The 18,477-nt window shown below is 42.6% G+C and overlaps 1 protein-coding gene across 2 annotated transcripts in view; it reads left to right on the plus strand.

The window, feature by feature from the left end:
- The first annotated feature begins 966 nt into the window (after positions 1-966).
- The window catches only part of PIKFYVE (phosphoinositide kinase, FYVE-type zinc finger containing), a 68,328-nt gene continuing 50,817 nt past the window's right edge, over positions 967-18,477 (plus strand). The window contains exons 1-7 of one of the 2 annotated variants that reach the window (XM_064161616.1): positions 967-1,048; positions 4,482-4,663; positions 6,042-6,221; positions 12,021-12,139; positions 14,802-14,973; positions 15,649-15,856; positions 17,552-17,641. In XM_064161616.1, the coding sequence (XP_064017686.1) occupies positions 4,492-4,663; positions 6,042-6,221; positions 12,021-12,139; positions 14,802-14,973; positions 15,649-15,856; positions 17,552-17,641 (941 nt within the window). In that variant the 5' untranslated portion in view covers positions 967-1,048; positions 4,482-4,491. Of the gene's footprint in view, positions 1,049-4,481; positions 4,664-6,041; positions 6,222-10,860; positions 10,953-12,020; positions 12,140-14,801; positions 14,974-15,648; positions 15,857-17,551; positions 17,642-18,477 lie in introns of those variants that run through there. The other variant, XM_064161625.1, reaches the window with a different exon arrangement.

Raw genomic sequence — 18,477 nt, forward strand, 5'->3', positions numbered from 1 at the left:
CCCCTGTCGGCCTCGCCCGTCCTCACGGCCCCTCCTCCAGACGACGGGGCAGAGGCGGGCCGGCCGGGGAGCGATTGCTCGGTCCTGGCGTGCGGGTGTGGTTCTTTGCCGTGCCCACCCCATCGGGTCTACCAGGGTGTTGCGAGCGTATGCCTCCCTCTGAGGAGGTGGTAATAGCACGTAAGGTATCACGACTGTTACACCGGGACACACAGTCCGCAGTGCGGTAGCCTGCCTGCCGAGCTGGGCTACTTCTGCGCTCTCCCAACAGTCGCAGTAAGTGGCTTGCGCCGCCACAGGGAAGCTGATGGCGCTGGCAGGCACGAAGGCCTGTGCACCGTGGAGTCTTGGGCGTGCCTGGACTCCAGGGAGAGCGCAGCCCGCCAGGCTGCTCAGCTGCACTCAGCTCAGCACTCAGCGCTGTCTGTACTGGCCCGTTTGCTGCCGCGGTGTGCCGGCGGAACCGCTCTGGAGCCCAACCAGCCCAAGCCAGCTCAAGCGTACGGACGGGCGAGGCGCTGGCTAGCATAGAGACGGCCATGTCACCACTGCGGCCCCCCGAGTAGCGACGGATCCTCGCCCTGAGGGTGCTCCTGTGGGGCCGGGTAGAGGCGGGGCGTGGGGGGACAAAAAAAAGAGACCGCAGAGGCTCACACCCGCTTCCCTTGGCTCTTTCCGTTGGCAACTTGGTGACAGCCCTCAGTTGCCACGCCTAGGAAAAGGGTTTCCCTGTCCGGAGGCGGAGCACGGTAATGCCAATGCGACTGCCGGGCTCGCAGTGTTGAGGACACCGCCCGGGCAGCGCCCCCCCGCGGCAGCTGCCGGCGTGTGAATTGGCGCGTAACCTCGTCTGGTGGCGCCTCAGTACGGAGCCCTGCCATCGGCGTGCGATTGGGCAGGGCTGGCGGCAGCGCGGCGGGTTGCTAAGGGCGGAGCAGGGAAGCGGGCCGGTGCGGAGCCGGGCCGGGAGGCGGGGTGAAAAGAGGCGGTGCTGGCCTAGGCCTGCGTCTTGGCGCCTCGCACTGCCACCTCCACCCGCGGAGAGCAGGTGAGGATAGGCCACTCGTGATCGGGCGCTTCTACATGGGCCCGTGGTAATGGCTTCTTTGGGTACGGGAGCCCTTTCTTCTGGGCCCGACCCGCTCTGGTCCAGATAGCGGCTGTCCCGAGGGTCGCTGCATGGCACTGAACAGTTTTCCGCTGCTTCCTTCCCGTCCCGTCGCAGGTCGTCTTCCGGGCTCGCTATGCGTGGCGGGTGCGTGGCTGTGTCGGGGGAAGGTGGGGATGCCGTCTTTACAGAGAGTAAAGCAAAAGCAGTCAGCGTGGCTCTAGCTCAGAGATTGGAAGTCAAATGTGTGTCATGCAGTTATGTTTAAATTACACTTTTCAGCTTTTACGCCCAATGTTTGCTAGCAAGGTGCCTAAGAATAACATCCAAGTAACAAGGAGTGTCTGGACCCCTCTGGCACGGAGCGTCTGTGGTCGGTGCTTTCATGTGCCGGACGTTACAGAGCCATTCTGAATGTAACGCCCATGCTTGCACTCTGTTTTATCCGTGATGAGTAGGTGATTGCTGAAGACGTTGCAGACTAAAGTGGCTTTAGATATAGCCCCTGTGGTAGACGAATGTATCTCCCGTGTTTGGTAGGGATTCTGAGCAAGAGGTAGTTTGCTTTTGTGCCTGTTGACTGATAGGTGCCCCTTGCTGTTCGATTTCCCGTGATACACACGAGTGACTTTCTCCTGTTTCTTGGGTATCCGTGTGTGTGTTCCTTTCAGTGCGAGACCTGAAGCTCTGTAAGAAAGGTGATACACTCCAAAACTAATGCGTTCTGCAGCACAGAAAATCCCATTGTTTTCTGGACCTCATGACAAGCACAGGACTCTTCTTTTACATGTCTTAATCAGGGTACTCCTGCTGTCAGAGAAGAGATTATTGTGTATTTTTTTTTCCCCTTGAAGTGGTAGTTTATTTTTCTAGAATTGTGTATCTGATGTATTGAAATTCAGAGGCTTCTGCTTTTTTTTTTGGTATTGCCAGGCTGTAGCCAGTTACTGAGTGACAAACATAGTTTCCTATAAAATGTCTGGTTGACTTCATAACAGTGTTTAAAAGGGACATTGAGATGCTTGAGCGTATCCAGAGAAGGGTGACAAGGCTGGTGAGAGGCCTTGAGCACAAGCCCTATGAGGAGACGCTGAGGGAGCTGGGATTGATTAGCCTGGAGAAGAGGAGGCTCAGGGGTGACCTTATTGCTGTCTACAACTACCTGAGGGGTGGTTGTGGCCAGGAGGAAGTTGCTCTCTTCTCTCAGGTGGCCAGCACCAGAACGAGAGGACACAGCCTCAGGCTGCACCAGGGGAAATTTAGGCTGGAGGTGAGGAGAAAGTTCTTCACTGAGAGAGTCATTGGACACTGGAATGGGCTGCCCGGGGAGGTGGTGAAGTCGCCGTCCCTGGGGCAGTTCAAGGCAAGGTTGGACGTGGCACTTGGTGCCATGGTCTAGCCTTGAGCTCTGTGGTAAAGGGTTGAACTTGATGATCTGTGAGGTCTCTTCCAACCCTGATGATACTGTGTTTTTAATGTGACACTGTATGGGAGCACAGCTTTGTTGTACATTCGACACTTAGAACATAAGTTATCCGTAGCCTTAAATATTGAAGAAAGAATTTCAAATATATCTGGAGATATAGTCTTGAAGGCATTTTGCATGAACTCTAGTGTGTGAAATTAAAATAATCTGTACAGTTATCCCCCCAAACTGCCACAATTTACAGGCAAAAGGGATGCAGAAGCATTCCAGACTAAAACTCAGCCTTGCGTAAAGAATCTGACAAAAGCTTCTCTCAAAACTTTGTTAATTATGGCTGTTTTCTTCATTAAGAATGTGTGGCTATCAGGAGGAGCTCTGACCTATTGGTTCTTACTATGCAAAGCAACAAGCAGAAGTCCACTGAAGAGTCTTGTGATTGACTGGTAGATACACTCTTTTGTGCATTCTTGTAGGAGTGGTCAGACCTTGCCACATGAGCTGCAGGCAACTTGCTAGCACTTCCAATGTCACTTGTCAAATAGGTAGATTTTCTTTAGACTGCATAGTATAACTTGAAAGAAAATATTCTAGTCCTCAAAATATGCCTGTAAATTCTAGGCAGTGGTTATGGAAACAGCTGTTTCATGAAGGAACATGTATCAGCTGCAAAGCAGGAAGTAGACACATACAGTTTTGGTCTTTGGCAGAGCTAGAAGTTATCTGTCGCTTGCAGGTTCCATCAGGCCTCTGCTCTGTCAAACATTTCTCTAAGTCTGGCATAAACAAAGATGAAGGTGGTGACCACCTTAGCCTAGCAGGCTAGAAGTACAGGCTTAGTGAGTTGGAATGGAAATTCTGGGCCTCCAGTTTTAGGAGGGACACTGAGATGCTTGAGCGTGTCCAGAGAAGGGCGACGAGGCTGGTGAGAGGCCTCGAGCACAGCCCTACGAGGAGAGGCTGAGGGAGCTGGGATTGTTTAGCCTGGAGAAGAGGAGGCTCAGGGGTGACCTTATTGCTGTCTACAACTACCTGAGGGGAGGTTATAGCCAGGAGGAGGTTGCTCTCTTCTCTCAGGTGGCCAGCACCAGAATGAGAGGACACAGCCTCAGGCTGCGCCAGGGGAAATTTAGGCTTGAGGTGAGGAGAAAGTTCTTCACTGAGAGAGTCATTGGACACTGGAATGGGCTGCCCGGGGAGGTGGTGGAGTCGCCGTCCCTGGAGCTGTTCAAGGCAAGGTTGGACGTGGCACTTGGTGCCATGGTCTAGCCTTGAGCTCTGTGGTAAAGGGTTGGACTTGATGATCTGTGAGGTCTCTTCCACCCTTGGTGATACTGTGATACTGTGAATTAGGTGTTTACTGAAAGTAAAGAATATGGGCTGCGAGAAATAATGTTTCTTGGTTGTCTGAAGACTTTGGTACACTGCAAGTAGGTTTAACAAGTATAACTTCCCTTAATATAGAATGCTGTTTGTTTTGTTTGTTTGTCTTTTTCTTAATGAGGCTACTTTGGAAAAGGACAAAGTTTGAAGGTGTTAGATATGACAACAAATTGACAACAGTTTGGGCTGTTTCCCTTGTCACAGCACTGATATCTCATTGCTTGAGGTGAAAACTTCTTTGTGGTGCACAGAATCTCTGTTTGAAAATTTCAAGTTCTCATAAAACATCAACTGGAGCGGCTGTTTACTTATTCATGTTGTTCTAGATGTTTAACTAGGACCTCTGAATTGCTCTCTGCAGAGATGTTGATCTCTTGCCAATGACTAGGCAGGGGACACAGGCTCCAAACTCTGACAGTTTTTGACCTGTGCTAGTAGCAGATGTCTGTGGTAGGTGCAGTGAATGTTCGCATGTCTAGCATTTTATGAGATCCTTCCTCTTCAGTTGACTGAAGATGTTCTGTTTCACCACCTTGTGCACAATGCATGTTGCTGAACTCTTTCCAGGGCACATGAGATGGCCGCAGATGACAAACGGTCTCCGACACTGGACTCTACCAGTGATCTACCTCACTCTCCTAGTAGTCCGTCTCATCTTACCCACTTCAAGCCCCTGACTCCTGACCAAGATGATCCTCCTTTTAAATCAGCCTACAGTTCTTTTGTAAATCTATTCCGTTTCAGCAGAGGTAAGTGATTGGGGGAATGTGCTTGTGTGGATTGTGCACGGGTGACATAGTAGAGGTTTGCTGTGGAAGAAAATAGTCTTGCAGCTAGAGATCTGTGGCTGCCCATGAAGGTCAGAGACAAGCCAGTTAGCAGAAAGCACTGCATAGGTTTTTAACTCTGCATCCTTTTCAATATGAAGTTTCTGGGGCTAAAGGCACGAGTAACCCTCTGCCAGGTATGAGCAAAATGTCTGCCAGTCCTTCCTGAGGAAGTTCTTACTCCAGGCTTTGTCCACTCTTCACTTTCCTGGGCGTCCTTTACTCTCAGTTTAGTGACAGAGAAGCAGTGTATTTACAGGAAGTCCACCCTTAACTTGAAGGTTTTAGGTGTCTCCCATTGAGAGATCTGAAATGTTGTGCAAATTTTGTATATTAAAAAAGAACTACAAAGTACTTGATTTTGGCCTGTGTGCTACATGTGTCATGTAACACTTGTAATCTCAGTAGGCAAGGTCTGAGAGAACTACATGAGTTTTCTTTTCTGTTTCAAAGAAGTATACTGCAAGGAGTGGTGAATGGATGCACCTTGAGTTTTATACCCCAATTGTGTATCTCTTTGCTGGAGATGGCTAAACAGTCAGCTACTTTTGTTTAGTCTGTGCATTGCATAATTCTGCACTGTTTGGGCTAGGGAAAAAGGGCCAAGATAGCTTTTTGCATAAGCAAACTGATCTGTTCAGACTGTTATGTAGAATGAAAAATAATCGCATGGCACGACTGCTATTAGTTTGATTAGTAGAATACCACCATCATTATTTTATTGGAAGTAGCTTAAGATGTGATTAATATTGGAATCATTTGTTTGTCTGGCAAGTGTATCTGGAATCAGCAAAGTATTGTGTTGTCGAAAGAGTGTGCAAACAACCTTGAAACAGCACACAAAACAGACATGTTACTGGAATCAGTGAGAACCTATCTATACTTAAACCACGCTATTCTATCAGAGGACTATTAAAGGCTGTGATAGCTTTAATGTGTTCTCAGTACTGGCTTCTAACATAACCAAAAACCTCTTTTGAGCACAGAAGCTGATAATCAAGCATAGCTATTTCATATACAGCAAGAACAATTCACGCTTGATGGTTTGTTTTTTTAGGCACTTCTCATATTAGACATTTTTCTGAAATAACATGAGCCTAGACAGATGAGTTTTATGTACTGACCTGTCTCTGTGTTTTGTGTGATACTTTTCAGATGAAAAATTCATGTCGTTTGGTACAATCATCCCAATGAGCTATTTCTTACTATTTTTTTTTTTAAGTACCCTCAGTTTTGCATGTACTACTGGTTTGCTTTGTCATATCTGAACCATTGGTTTCTTGCTTTTTGTCAACTCCAGATGATGGCAGGCTTTCATCCCCGGCAGAGAGAGCAGAGGCAGGACAGAGTGACCCACAAGCGTTAAGTGGTGGCTGGTCCAGTCCTCAGCATCCCACCAGGGCTCAGTCTCTGAGGTCACCGGTTCCTTACAAAAAGCATCCGACCAGCGAGCTCCAAAGAAGATCTTCTTCAACTCTTGGTAATTTCAGCTCTCTGCTCTACAAGTGAATGTTGTGCTAGACAGTCTGAGGTGGTTCAGAGTTAGGTGAAGAAGGTAGAGAGAGGTTCATTGACTGTCTAGATTTTAGTAGAATTTAGTACTGAGCTACGCTGCTTCTTTTAGTGAGATCACACTTTAAACTCAGAATCATGTGCTCTCCGTCCTTCTTACTGTCCCAGTGGGACACTGTTGCTGTGGCTCTGCTATTTCAATTTCAAACCAGTCTGGAACAGAAGAAACTGCTAAAACACATCAAGCCTATTAAAGTCACTTGAACCATGATCCTGAAAATTTCTTCTTTGTCTTGAGAGACTTCAGTTTCTTAAAGCCATATGCAAACTATAACTTCAGAGCTCAGTCTACGTGGGGTTGATGTTTGTATCTTCAAATGCAGATTTTAGCTTGTAGTTGTTTTGAGGAGAAATGAATAAGAACTTGTGTATAAACATTTTTTATTCCTTACCTTAGAACTATTACCAGGTGCCATAGTGAATATCTTTTAGCTGGAATGGGAATTGAATGTGCAGTTATGTAATAGCTTTATGAATATCTGGAAAAGCTAGTAAGAAGATTGTAGGGGTCCCTCTTGAGATCTGTCAGGTTACTGAGTCATTTGTGGTAGCCTTGAGCAAACTGCAAAGCTGGGTAAAAATCCTGTGCAAGACAGGATTTCTGAAAGTATGTTACTTAGTGCAAACAAATGGGATCTTAAACATTGTTAATGTGTATGGGATTTTTAGCAAGATGTCTAGTCTTGGTAACCAGACAAAAGTCCAGTACAGATAACTAGCATTTTCACCTCTCTGAGCTGTTTGCATGCTTTCTTTTACAAATGTATACTTTTACAAGTATAGCAGTGTGCTCTAGGGTGGCTTGCCAGTTTACTTCATTCTTAGCTGTCTCTTGTAAATCACTTGGTAATTATCTAGGGGTCGAATGCTAGGAACCTTTAGGTAGGGCAAATTCTTCAGTAGTCAGAAGGCAGAAATAATTTTGCTGTTTCAATTCCATTGGAAGAAGGCAGCTAGGGAAATGACAGTCTAAGATGTGAGAGAGGAACTGTTGCTGCATTGTTCTAACTGCTTTCTGGGGCCTCCATTCATGCCTCTGAGTTTGGATGAAAGTATGCTTAGAAAAATGAGATGATGAATCTGCTTGGGAAGTAGTAAAGTTAGACCAAGCAGGAGTTAATGGGTTTTGGAAGAGATTTCTGTGATACTTAATGATGAGTGGCCTGAATCACTGTTGAATATTGTCCCCCAAATAACCTTGGTGCTGTAACAAACATGAAGTCTGTGTAATGCAAGTAAAAGTGTATTGGGTTGGTGAGGAGTTTTCATGGGAGTTTTTCAGGCCATCTCACTGTGTTTGAGAAGTGGAATAATACTTGCATCTTCCCTCTTCAAAATTCAGGCATTGCTTCTTTTTTTATTCTTTTTTTCTTTTTTTAAAGAAAACCAGGAAATTAATTTTCATACCTTCTTTTGTCTTGAATAACCAGGTCTTTAATTCTGCCATTGCAGCTGATGCTGGGCTGCACAAATAATCTTAGAAATTATTATAATAACTAAAGACCAAAAAGTATGAAAAGAAGTGATATGATTTACATAAACATCTAAATTAGTCACCAGCTTAGTTCTCTGACATTGAGGTATTTAATGTAGTTGAGTTTTCTGGGAACCTTGACTCTGCAGGCTTGTAATTGTCTTTTTAGGCTCGACCATTACTCAGATGCTTACTAACATCAACAAGTATAGGCAGGAAAAGGCATAAGTCCTTCACAGAGGTCTCTCTAGCTTGTTTGAGTTTAAATAGCATGTTGAGTTTAAGCAAACTGAAAGGAATAAATAAATAAAAGGCTGTTGGTGCTTATGAACAGTTATGGAATGAAATTGCCCCTAAAAATGCCAAGTCTTACCCCTCATCTGTCCATTAGCTTGCACTGTCTGTGCGGCAGATACTCTCATTGCTCATGGTGGCTGACAACTGCATGTGCAGAACAACATGGAGGACTTTGGTAGGAAACTAGCACTAGATGTGTAGGATTTCAGTGCTTGTGTGAAAACCTCACTAGATGTTGTGAAAATGGGAAAAGCTGCTTAATGCCAGGCTTATGTCAGAGATGCTTTGTGGGTTGCACAACTGAAGAGTCTGTGCTGAGACTCTGCATTGCCTTCTGTGGCCTCTCTCATGTGATGAAGTAGGGTGCAGGGGAGCTAGTGTCACTTCTGTACAGACAGTACACCTAGCTGGTTGTATTGGACTGCATGTGTCTGTGTGTCCTGTCGACTGAGTGCTTTCAAGGTGCTGGGTTGAACCAAAATAGTCTCACACTAAGATGATGTCACAACTTGCAAATCCAGTTTGAGGAGGGCTAGAAATGCTGACCAATTGGAGAGGAAGCACTGATAGTTAATGCAATTCTAGCTTGTTAAGCTGACATGCAGGATAATGCAGTTAATGCTAGACAATTGTAGCAGACTGATAATAATAGGGAATGGCAAAAGAGCTTAGGATAAGTAAGGATAGGCCAATGATCATATGAGGTGGAAGAAGACCTGAGGAGAGCATGTGGTGGTCACTGGAAATTGTAAAGAGCATAACTTGTTACCAGAGCACCTTTTCTATTGCATGTGTTTGGAAAATGAAGATGCATGTTGTGAAATGAAGTTAAGGACTGGTTTCCTATTGCTTCTACTTTAGATAGCAGTGACTTGAGAATAATGTGATGCCTGAACTGTGAGTGTGAACTTGCTTTGGCAGTGGGTAACTAGAAATCAATTCAAGCTGATTTGTATTAGCAGTACTGTTGAAAATGGTTGAATCTGTGTAAACCTCTCTTGTACTTCTTGGGAGTAGTGTACTGCCAGTACTTTTCCTGTAAACTGAAATGAGCAGTTAAGTTGCAGTGAAGTTGTAAAGTGTTTTTTATTTGCTCACTGTAAAATGAATGCTAAAATACATAGCATCACAAAAGAAACTCTGGAAAAATATATCTCAGTGATTCAGTAATTGAGGATGCATAACAATTGCATGACCTACTGAGTAAATATTTCTGTAGCCTGAACTCAGAAAAGCAATCACAGCTGGGAGGGTGTTGCAGATTCCTTCCCAGTGATCAGATTAAAAGTGGGGACAGTAGAAAAAAGACAAGATAGAGGATGGATAGGATTTGCCCAGTATCAGCAGCTGTGATTACATGCAGGAAGGAGGACAGTTATTGTTGAAATGAGGAGGGTTAGGTGTTGGTTTGTTTGTTTGTTTGTTTTTCAGCTGTAAGAGTTACTTTTGTCTTAAGAAGGACAAATAGGTTAGAAGTAAGTAAAAACTGTAATTCTGCATGGAGTTCCTTTGGTGTACTGAAGTTTTTGTTCAGTGAACATTTAGCTAGGAAAGGAACAGATAGGAAAAACACAATGGCTGCGTAAACATGTAGTCCTGAAAAGATGTGTTCCACACCCTTATATTGAAAGGCTGAGGTGCAGATGGCTTTTGTTAAATGCAAAATATCAAGTGAAAAATGAGTGTCTCGTGTGAATGTTTGGCTAGGGAAAGAGTAAATGCATGAAGAGGCACAGCTTCAGACTGAGAAAGTATAAGGACTATCTGTATAAAAGCCGTGAGGAAGATGTCTTTGCTTCCTGCAGTTGTTTTTGTGCTGGTTGGACAATGAAAAGCAACAATTTGTAGAGCTGATGTAATTATCCTAAGATGGATAGATGTGAGTTATTTTATTATCACGATGTTTTAGACAGTGTGTCCTATACTGCAGGAATGGTAGTTTATGTTCTTGCTATACAGTGTGTTTCCCTTCAGAAAGGGAGTAATCACATCTAGGAAAAGAATAAAAAGCAACTTAATTTCACTCTGAGAGTTGGTCAACTTTGCTATTATAAACAGGTTAGCTATGTAGTTTTGGTGATGTCATGCTTTTTCTAATATAAATTGCATACTTTTGACATTGTTTTATGTAACACAGGAAATGGCATTTTATCTAATGAGTGGAGTTACTTGTGGAATTTCTTCAATGTGCTGTATGTTCATACTTTGAGAGTCACTTGCCTGGTGGGATTTGTAACTAGATAGGCAGGAAGCCTGATTCTGCTTTGTTTTGTTTTAATTTGAAACAGCATTCCTGGAAAATTGAATTCAGAAGTATACAGCAGATAAATCTAGGAAGGAAACTGAGCATAAATGTTGTGTTAGAAGTAAGCAGAACTCCAAGGTTTCAGGGGTATTATCAATGTTTTCTGTAATATTAGTCCCTTTAATTACCCTACAATGCTTGACTCTGTATTATCCAAAAGTATACCTGTTTGGTTTTATTTTATTTTAAATAAATTCCAAGTGGCTTGGCACAGAACTGGGTTTAAACACTCTAGAATCTCTTCAGAATGATTTCCTGGGGTAGATTCTTTGTTCTACATAGGTCATTAAACAGCTGTATGTGGGCTGATTAAGTAGAAATATCTACTAAGAACCTGAAGAGGAGGCATGGAATCCCACAGTTGGAATTGCATTGCTGCACACAAAGGGGTAGCCTTGTATGTTACTGCGCTGCAACAGTTAACGTGCTTCTGCTGGCGCTGTCAGCATTCCTGCTGACATCAGTGCCATCTAAAGCAGTAAACAGAAAGCAGCCATGTCTGGTTTTGCCGTACTAGGGGGAATCCAAATAAAATACTAGACAGATGGAGAGCAGTGACACTGGTAAGAAACTCTATAACTATGCAAAAAAGTTGTTGATGTAGTAAAGTAACTCTGAAAATGTTTAAATGTTTAGGTAAATACAACATTGTGCTTGCAGATGTTTCTAGAGAGAAGGATTCTGTTTGTAAGTCATACAGTAATATTTGAAAGTAATTTTGCTTTTTATAGCAAAGAAATTAATTGTGTGAAGTTTTTATTCAGAAATTTCCTTGCTGTAGTTAATCAAGAATGACTGTGCAAGTTCTCAACAACTTGGCTATTTTTGTATGGATGATAACAAAAGAAACACACTTTAAAATGTGAATTTCTGGATGCATTTTATTGTGAGGTAGTGTTTTTATAGCAACTGAGCAATTGAGTCCTGAGATTTGCTGTAGTCATTTATAAATAAGTTCAAGTTAAGACATTGATTTATACCACTCCTAGGATTAATTAATATTATTGCAATTAATTTGTAAGTATTAATACCCTAGAGGGCATTTTAAAATGAGACTTTAGGGCTTTCTGTCTCCCAGGCAGCCAGCAACAGAACAAGAGGACATAATGTCACACTGGGCCAGGGCAGGTTTAGGCTGGATGTTAGGATGAAGTTCTTCACAGAAGGAGTGATAGGCCATTGGAATGGGCTGCCCAGGGAGGTGGTGGAGTCTGCATCCCTAGAGATGTTTAAAAGGAGGCTGGATGAGTGCCTTGGTTTAGTTAATTAGAAGGGTTAGGTGATATGTTGGACTGGATGATCTCAAAAGTCTTTTCTAATGTGGTTGATTCTGTGACTATTAAAAGGGTTCATACAGTAGGTTGAAAATAGCATCATTTATGTAGATCTTTTAACTTAAATTGGCTCTTGTAAACACAGGGAGATATTATTTAAAATGTCAGTCAAAGCAAGCCAGCTGGCTTCAGGAGTCCCTTTTTGGGGAGAAGACTGCAAGGGCAGAAGTGACACAGGCTATAGTTTTGCAGAGTGCATTACATAGGTAAACGTATCTTCCATCTAATGGGGTTTTGTATTGTGATTTAAATGATATGTCACAGAAGAAATTAATACTACTCTCCCTTCCCTTCCAGACAATCGAAGGAAAGTAGAACCTCCTCTTGGAGGTCATGATCCTCGAACAGCTGTTCAGTTAAGAAGCCTCAGCACTGTTTTAAAGCGTCTCAAAGAAATCATGGAGGGGAAAAGCCAGGTACTTCTGGGGGTTTTGTAGGCTGAACAATTTAGAAACTGATTGGTTTCCTGAGCTTCTCTGAGATTCATTTTTAGATACATTACAGGTTTGGGTTTTTTTGTTGTTTTTCAGATGTTTGAAGATTCATGAATAAATTTTAAAATAATTTGACGAGTGCAAGGGTAACAATTGAGGCTGATGCTGACTTTTGACATGTCAGGCATCTGTTATATCATGGGAGTGAAACATAGCAGTTGTTCAGCCTCTTGAACTTGAATTAATGCTGTCGTTATGTATAGACAGCTTTCCATCTCTGTATCACCTAATGTAGTATTACCTGGTGGCTTTCTCCATTGAAGGCTAACCATGAATTGGTGAAACATGTTTACTGTCACAAATAGTAACAAGGATTCTGAGGATGAATTAGATATGTAACTATTGCTGATTGGTCAGCAATATTTGCTTGAAAGGCTTGTTTTACTAATTTTGATTTGTCTGGATAAAGGCCTGGTGGTTGCTACTGACTTAATGATTTCACCTCCCTTTGCCCATAGACTTTCCTCTGGACCATGTCTTTTAAGAGGAGGATGTAGCTGAGAAGGCACAACTATTTATAAATTACAATGTAAATAATTGTGTCTTATGCAACACACAAAAAGGATAAAGTAATTGCACTGAATGATGAGGAAAGAAGCTTTTGGCTTGGTAGCTTTTACAAGCAGGCTTTGAGTAAACTCACTAGCTTCCTGTACTATTCTGCTTGGAAGAGTAACTTTGGTTTGATAGAAAGTGTGATATTTTTGGGGATTAAACAAAAGCCTTCCATTGCAGTAAGCAGGGCACTCAGTGTGGCCCCTACTCATATTTTAGTTTCTGGACGTGTCTGAAGGCTCTGGAGACTTTGAGACATCTTCAAAGCTGTCAGAGAAGTGCTCAAACAGATGAGATGCAGGAGTAAATGAATATATCTAGACTTTTCTCTGAAAGCAGTATTTGAGTTGTCATCTTACTGACTCCTTTACAAATGATGGTGCATCACAGCCCTTGTCAGCGGCCATGTCTTGCTTGCATTGCTTCAGGCAGTAATTTCTTCCTACTTTGGACTTCGTCTGTACCACCTTACTGTTGCAGAAAGCATGTGTCAGTTCCTGGAAAGCGCTGCTCTGATCAACCTCTGCTGCTAATGGGGGCCAGATTTCTGTTCTGAACTCTTCCTTGTAGGCTGTTCTTGTTGTCAGTTCTGGTTCTGGCTTGAACAAGGCAGAGAGATGGAAGGTATCACCAGCAGTGGCTCGGTTTATAAACATCATCATGTGTATGTAGTGCTGAAGCAATGTAGGAGAGATGGTGGGAAGAGGCATGGCTGCTTGGAGCAGCTACTCTTGGCTTATGTACAGCTGCTGCAAAAATTGTTCATCAGCATGCCCTGCAGCTTTGGAGTGTTCTGTGGCAAAACTCTTCACTGCATCTTTCTCAGCTTGAAACTTAGTGTTCATCTTAAAAACTTCTGGACTGTCTGACTTCTTTCTGTACAAGTTTTCTTGGGTGATGACAGCATGAAATTGTTGTCTGTTGATAGATGTGGTCACAAAATTCCATTAGAAGCTATGTCAAACTTTGTGAACATCTGAAAATAAACCCGTTCAGGGTTTGTTTTTTTTTGGTCTGTGTGTGTGGGTCACCTTTTCTTCTTTGTGATTGTTTTGAGAAAATTCTTGCAGCACTTTCACTTCCTGAGAAAAACCCAGAGTATTCAGTCCCTCTGAAAAGGCTTGTTGATAGAACTGAACTCTTACCAGAGTGTTTCACAGGCAGCTATCATGTGACTGTCTGTTGTTTCCATCCATGGTAATTGTAGCTAATGTGCTCAGAATAATAAAAGAGATTTTTCTTGCTCTGTTTATAGCTACAACATCAAGTAAAAGTTTTAACTCTTTGTTTTCAAGTCTTAAAAACCTAAAAAATTCCTTTAGCTGTACCCATCAGTGTATACATAAATCGGATCTGCTGAGTGAGGTTTCCACAGTTGTCTGCACGTAGCAGTTAACCTGGAGTTTTGAAACACCAGGCTGGGCATAGGCTCTTGGAATTAAGGTTTTGGGGAATTTGATCATATAACAAAATTTATGAAGTTATTATTAGCTGTTGGAATGATCTTCTTCCACTGATAATTCCTAGATTCACTGATTTTTTTTTTTTTTTTAACCCTTGGATGACAGCTTCAGTGGGTGTGTGAGGTGGTTTTTATTTTGTTTGTTTGGTTCTGTTCAGTTAGTTTTTTGGTTGGTTTTGTTGTTGGCTTTGTTTGTTTTGGCTTGTTTGGATTTTTTTTAAACTGTGCTAGTTGAGTGCCTGTCCTGTGCTGGGGGCAAATACTTCTTGACCTTTATCTACAGTTCGTGATAATTTCTATCTGTTTTGCTCCCATCTTGGATCAAGAAGGCAAAGGCTTACTAGATTTACAGTTAAGAACTCTGTCAGCCTTCTGGCTGCCTATAAAATCACATGAAAAATCCTTTCTGTGCACGTGTGTGCTGATACATCAGTGTGTATACACACATACACGTGAATATACAGAATTGTGCTTTTCATGGGCACAGTCTACGAAGCAATCATGAATCTAAACATGCTTTTTATTTACAGAAAAAAAGGTTGCTTTCTATATTGTCTTCCTTTGCAGGACAGTGACTTGAAGCAGTACTGGATGCCTGACAGCCAGTGCAAAGAGTGCTATGACTGCAGTGAGAAATTTACCACCTTCCGGCGGAGGCACCACTGTCGACTTTGTGGGCAGATCTTTTGTAGTCGGTGCTGCAATCAGGAAATCCCTGGAAAGTTCATGGGCTACACAGGTGGGGTTTAGCTTTTGAGAAGGAGGATGTTCTATGAGTGTTCACCTTTGTTTGGACTGGTGTATTTTAGATCTTGGCTAGAGAATGCTATACATATCTCTAGCATGCTTAGAAATAAGAAGAGGAATTACAAGACATAATTCTTCTTGCACTATGGTAGATTATGCTATGCTTGCTTATTTTTACCACCACTATGTCAACAATGACAAAACATTAACAAGGATGTTCACCACTAAAAGTGTGCTCAAGTAAAAGTAATGGCAGCTTTAAAATGTAAGTGGCCATGTGTTCTAATTGAGGGCGAGGGAAACTCAAAGTGATTACCAAACTCCATACAGCTAATGTAGGCTACAATTTCCAGCTAACAGCTGATATATCTTATCTGACCAGCTATTACTGTAGCATGATTTCGGTGTGCACATGTTCTTGCTCTCTCCACTCCCACAACCTGTCTCTTAGAGTGATCATGTGTTGTGTATCATTTGACTTGGAGAAATTCCCTGACTCTCTTTGGAGTTTTGCTCTTTAAGGAAATACAAAAGCTAGACTTAAACTTGCAAAGAGGTTTTGAAACAGGAAATCCTTCTTTTCGCACCACTGCTTACCTCTGATCCTGTAGGAACAGAGTACTGTTTGTTCCTGTTCGCTTACACTCTCGTGTTCCCCTTTCCATAGGGGATCTCCGAGCCTGCACTTACTGCCGCAAAATAGCCTTAAGCTATGCACACTCCACAGACAGTAACTCCATTGGAGAAGACTTAAATGCACTGTCAGATTCTGCCTGTTCTGTATCGGTGCTGGATCCCGGCGAGCCACGCACTCCTGTTGGGAGCCGTAAAGCAAGCCGCAACATCTTTCTTGAGGAGGATCTTACCTGGCAAAGGTGAAGTAAAGCTTCATGATGAGCTCCAGAATCTTAACTGTTTTTTCAGCATGACATCTGCCTAGACAAAAGCTGGTGGTTTCTAACTAGGAAACTTAGAGGGGTATCTCCTGTAAAAAGAATCTAATCCTGTGCTGGCTGCTTGTATTCTTCTTCCAAAGTGGGAATGTAGAAGCTTTTTTCTAGTGGAGTTTTAAGTTATTTGTAGTTTTTTATTTTAAGCTATTGAATCAGTGAATGTAGACCAGTGACAGAGCATATTTTTAGCTTCAGAATTAAAAAAGACTAAGCAAAAAACCATTCCTTCTGACTTACCAATGTGTCAAGAGGCAAGTCGATGTAACACTGATGCTCTACCTGTTGGGGTTTGGTTTGGGCAGGAAATTGTAAGAGATGCTGTCTGTGTAAATTAGAAATGGTGGAAGTAACACCTGTTTCAGCTGAAATGTGATCGAAAGGCGAGCTGTTCTCTGATCTCGTTTGAAGTATATATATTCTTATTGCTCTCAAGGATCTTTATTTTTCAGAGACTAATAAAAGAAGACTGTACCTTTTGAGTGGTACGCAAGTTAATTTCTGAGGACCTTAATTCAGTTTTATGTGAGGAAAAAATAACCAGATATGGTGGTTGTGCTCATTTCCCTAAAACCAGAGAAACGAGCAGGTGTGAAACTACTGAGGAGGTCTTACATCGGAGCCTTTCTGTAACTGAGGAGCAATGTGAAACTTGGCAGTGGACTACTGTATTTAAGTTCCCAGTTGACTGAGGTTTAAACTTCAGATGTTGAACTTAGACAACTTGGAAGTTGAATCTCTCTGCAAAATAATATGTCTGAGATAAGACTCTTGCCTCTCTTGCTGTCATGTGCTGCAAAGCAGTGAAAAAGACTGTTAGAGGAGTGATACTTTTCTGATGTTGCTCTGCTTTCTGAGCAATCAGAACATAGAGGCATGGGAACCTGTTCTGACTTGATGGGTTATGTCCTTTAAAAGTGAATGTCAGTGTACTTTGGGCAAGTACAGTTATGTATGCATTGCATTGTATACATTTTCTTAAGAAGAGCATTTGTTATGCTAGTAGCAAGCCTACATCCTAGAGCACAGTCAGTGTGGCTGTATCAGTTGAAGTACAGTGGCTTGTATCTGTGGTTTTACCAGTGGGAATTTATATTGATAGCATATGAATGTCTGCTCTTTTTCCTCCTAGGGTGGAAGAAAAGGAGAGCAAGAGCGATAGTGATTGGGTTAAACAGTTACAGAAGGTTGTCAGGCTGTTTTGGTAAAAGCTGACAAGCAATACCTATAGGATAACATTGCTTGGGCTGCAAAGGTGATCTCTTGGGGAGATCAGGCAATGCCTCTACCTCCAAAGCATGGAATAACAGTCTGTAGAGGAGAAGGATGTGTAATAAAAGGATATAGGAGAGAAAGGTGAGAAGCAGAGTAATCGGAGAAATGAGGAGAGCTGTATTGTCCAAGACTTGAGTCTGAAGGGAGAAGATTTGAGCATTGCCCAACAGATAGTAACTGGCCTACAAATGGGGAAAGATTTCCTATTCCCTTATAGATTTTAGCAGTCATGGGTGTGAATGAGAAGTAACTTCCTAATTAATCATATTTTAATTCTAGCTCTTCTGATGCTGCTGCATGTGGCAATTCTCCCAGAAGTTTGTAACATACTCCTTTTTCTTGCAGTTTGATTCACCCAGATTCTTCAACTACCACACTGTCTGCACGCCTTGGGTCCGTCCAGGAGGATGCAGGGAAGTCACCAGCTAGGAACCGGTAAACTAGTTGTATTTGAGTATTACTCGTTCTGGATGCACTCCTAGCGTGCTCTTGACTGTAAAGCCTGTAGATTTGGGCTTGTTTTCACTGAGCATGCTGTTTCACGTCTGAAATGGGACACATTGTTACCAATGTGTGAGGAAAACCTGTTTATGTATGTAAATGTGCTGCTTTTGAGGAACCTGTAGTTTGCTGCTGAGTCAAATACAGGAGGTGGTGAAGAAGACAGAAAGGGAAGGAAGTGGCTAAGAAAGGTAGAATTCTGAGGAAGATGAAAAAAATACAATAAAAGAAATCTGCTAATGGCAACAGTCATGGAGGACCAGAGGTGCAGTTTGTGTTTGTTTTGTGGGTTCTCTCCCTATCTTATCTGCTCCCCATGCTCTTCTATTAAGTATAATCTTGCTTAGATTAACGAGGCTTCCGCAGGCTGAAATCACATTGTAGCTCTTTATGCAAGAGTGCTGAAGTGAACTTGGAAATGTTCATGATAGCTTTATTATAAGCTGTGAATGCTTGATCTTAATTCTACTAAATAGGCTGGTATTAGAAGAACAAATAGTTTCCAGTTCATATTGGTTCTGGTTAGATACTTGCATTAGGGTTAAACAGAGAAATACAGGTGAGGCGAGGATATGAGGAGCAATGCTAAAATAATCCAGATGACACTGTTGGAATCAGGACATTCAGGACTTCTTTACCTCTTTGGTGTTGCAGGAATGAAGAATATTTTGCAAGTTGGAAGGGTCTAGCAGGACTAGGGAACTCAGATGAGAAGGCTGCCGAGTGTGCCTTTCAGGGAATGGACCACTTGGAGCCTTTTGTATTCTGTG

Source organism: Pogoniulus pusillus, chromosome 2 (assembly GCF_015220805.1).
Source record: "Pogoniulus pusillus isolate bPogPus1 chromosome 2, bPogPus1.pri, whole genome shotgun sequence".
NCBI lineage: Eukaryota > Metazoa > Chordata > Aves > Piciformes > Lybiidae > Pogoniulus > Pogoniulus pusillus.